A 2,364-nucleotide genomic window follows, 5' to 3' on the forward strand; every position below is an offset into this window, starting at 1 on the left:
GCCTTGGGGGCTGTGTGTGGCGGGAGGAGCATTGGGTGTGGGGCTCAGCGTGGCCCCGTGGCTGCGAGCCCTGGTGGCTCAGAGCCTCGGCCGTTACACGGAGCGCAGGGTGGGGCATTGGTGTCCTTGTCTTGTGTCCCCTCTATGCCCTCTTCCACCTTTTATCCCCCCCCCGCACCAGCACCACGAGACCGTTTATATATATCCTATATAATAAAAGCCTAATATGCAAATGGACCGAACGGTGGAACAACCGGTCGCTATGATGTGCACTGACCACCAGGGGGCAAACCTTCAATGCAGGAGCTGCCTCCAGCGTGCAGGCCCTAGGCCAGCCAAGGCAGGTGCCAGCAGGGGGCCCCCGATCGCCCTGCCGGTCACCCCACAGGTTGGCCCTGATTGCCAGCCCGGCCTAGGGACCCTAGCTGTGCACGAATTTCGTGCACGGGGCCACTAGTATGTATATATATGTCTATTTTTGTGTGGGTATTTTTTTTATTGCTTTCAAAAGGAAGGGAGAGGGAGAGATAGAGATAGAAACATCCATGATGAGAGAGAATCATTGATCGGCTGCCTCCTGCACTCCCCCCACTGAGGATCAAGCCTGCAACCTGGGCATGTGCCTTTGACTGGAATCCAACCTGGGACCCTTCAGTCCGCAGGCTGACGCTCTATCCACTGAGCCAACCAGCCAGGGCGAGACCTTTTCTCATAGAGTATTTAATGCTGTACATTTCCATCTAAATGCTACCCCGCAAATTTAGGAAGTGTGTTTATTTCCCAAATGTTTGGGGATTTTTCTGGTTTAATTCCGTTACGGTCAGTGATGAACACTTAAAGTTGTTAAGACTTGTTGTCTGGCCCAGCGTTGGTGAAGGTCCGTGTGCACTGGAGGGGAAAGTGTATTCTCCGCTGCCGAGTGGCTGTCAGTCAGGGAAAACAAACAGAACAGCCAACAGGCAGAAACCTGGTCAGGCGGACCCAGGTGGTCATCGACGGGCTGGTCTCTGCTCCTGCTGACTTACTTGTTAATTGCCAAGAGGAAGGAGCTGGATCCCCCAGCTCCCGCTGTGGCTTTCCTGCATTTCTCTTGGATTCTGCTTCGCGTATTTGGAAGCTTGGCGGTCAGGCGCACGCGCCTGCAGGACCGCGATGGCCCGTGGTCGGGTGGCCCTGTTGTCGTCATGCAGCGTCCCTCTTTCTCCAGTGACGTTCCTTTTTGTGAAGTCTCCTTTGTCTGAAATTAACTCCGCTACTGTAGCTTTTCTTTGATCAGTGTTCGCATGGTCGATTTCCCCCTCCTCCTTTTTACTTTTAACCTACTTCTGTCTTTATATTTAAAATGTACGTTGGGTCTTTTTTTTTTTTTTAAATATATTCTTATTGATTTCAGAGAGAAAGGGACGGGGAGAGAGAGAGAGAAACATCTATGATGAGAGAGAATCATGGATAGGCTGCCCCCTGCATGCCCCCTACTGGGGATCGAGCCCCCAACCCCAGCATGTATCCTTGACCGGAATCAAACCTGGGACCCTTCAGTCCGCAGGCTGACGCTCTATCCACTGAGCCACACCAGCCAGGGCAGGTCTCGTTTCTTATACAACCTGCTCGTCCTTTTTCTTTTCGTTGGTGTGTTTAGACTGTTCATATTTAATGTCACGGTTGGTGCCCTAGGGTCTCGGTTCACCGTGCATCATGCCCTGTCTGTCCCCTGTTCTTACTCCTCATCCCCTCAGCTGCCTTCTCATGGCGGATTTGGACGTAGGCAGAGGTCAGTGTTTGACCTGCTGAGTGGGAGATGCCTGTGGGGCTCTGAGTGAGGCCTGGGACCCAGCCAGCCAGGGGCAGCCTCAGGCAGCCAGCCTGGCTCCTCTGCTTGGGCCCCACCGTGGGCATGGGCATCTGTAAGAGCCAGGAGGGGACGGAGCCGGACGGAAGGGGGAGGGGAGGGCCGAGGGGACAGGGGCTCCACGCCACGCCGCTCTTTGCCTCCTGCCTCAGACAGCCCAAGAAGGGCGGCAAGCAGGCGTCGGCCTCCTACGACTCGGAGGAGGAGGAGGAGGGCCTGCCCATGAGCTACGACGAGAAGCGCCAGCTGAGCCTGGACATCAACCGGCTGCCGGGGGAGAAGCTGGGCCGCGTGGTGCACATCATCCAGTCGCGGGAGCCCTCGCTCCGGGACTCCAACCCCGACGAGATCGAGATCGACTTCGAGACCCTGAAGCCCACCACGCTGCGGGAGCTGGAGCGATACGTCAAGTCGTGTTTACAGAAGAAGCAGAGGAAGCCGCTCTGTAAGTCGGGGGCCTGGCCTCGCGGCACCCCCACCCCCTCCTCTGCGGTCCAGGTGGAGCGCCAGGCGGC

General features: G+C 56.4%; 1 protein-coding gene across 1 annotated transcript in view; it reads left to right on the plus strand.

Annotated features, from left to right (window-relative positions):
- BRD3 (bromodomain containing 3) overlaps positions 1 to 2,364 on the plus strand; it is a 15,594-nt gene that overhangs the window by 8,601 nt on the left and 4,629 nt on the right. The window contains exon 8 of the mRNA XM_014544218.1: positions 1,822 to 2,294. Coding sequence (XP_014399704.1) covers positions 1,822 to 2,294 — 473 coding nt within the window. The remainder of the gene's footprint in view (positions 1 to 1,821; positions 2,295 to 2,364) is intronic.

This window comes from Myotis brandtii, unplaced genomic scaffold (genome assembly GCF_000412655.1).
Source record: "Myotis brandtii unplaced genomic scaffold, ASM41265v1 scaffold357, whole genome shotgun sequence".
Lineage (NCBI taxonomy): Eukaryota > Metazoa > Chordata > Mammalia > Chiroptera > Vespertilionidae > Myotis > Myotis brandtii.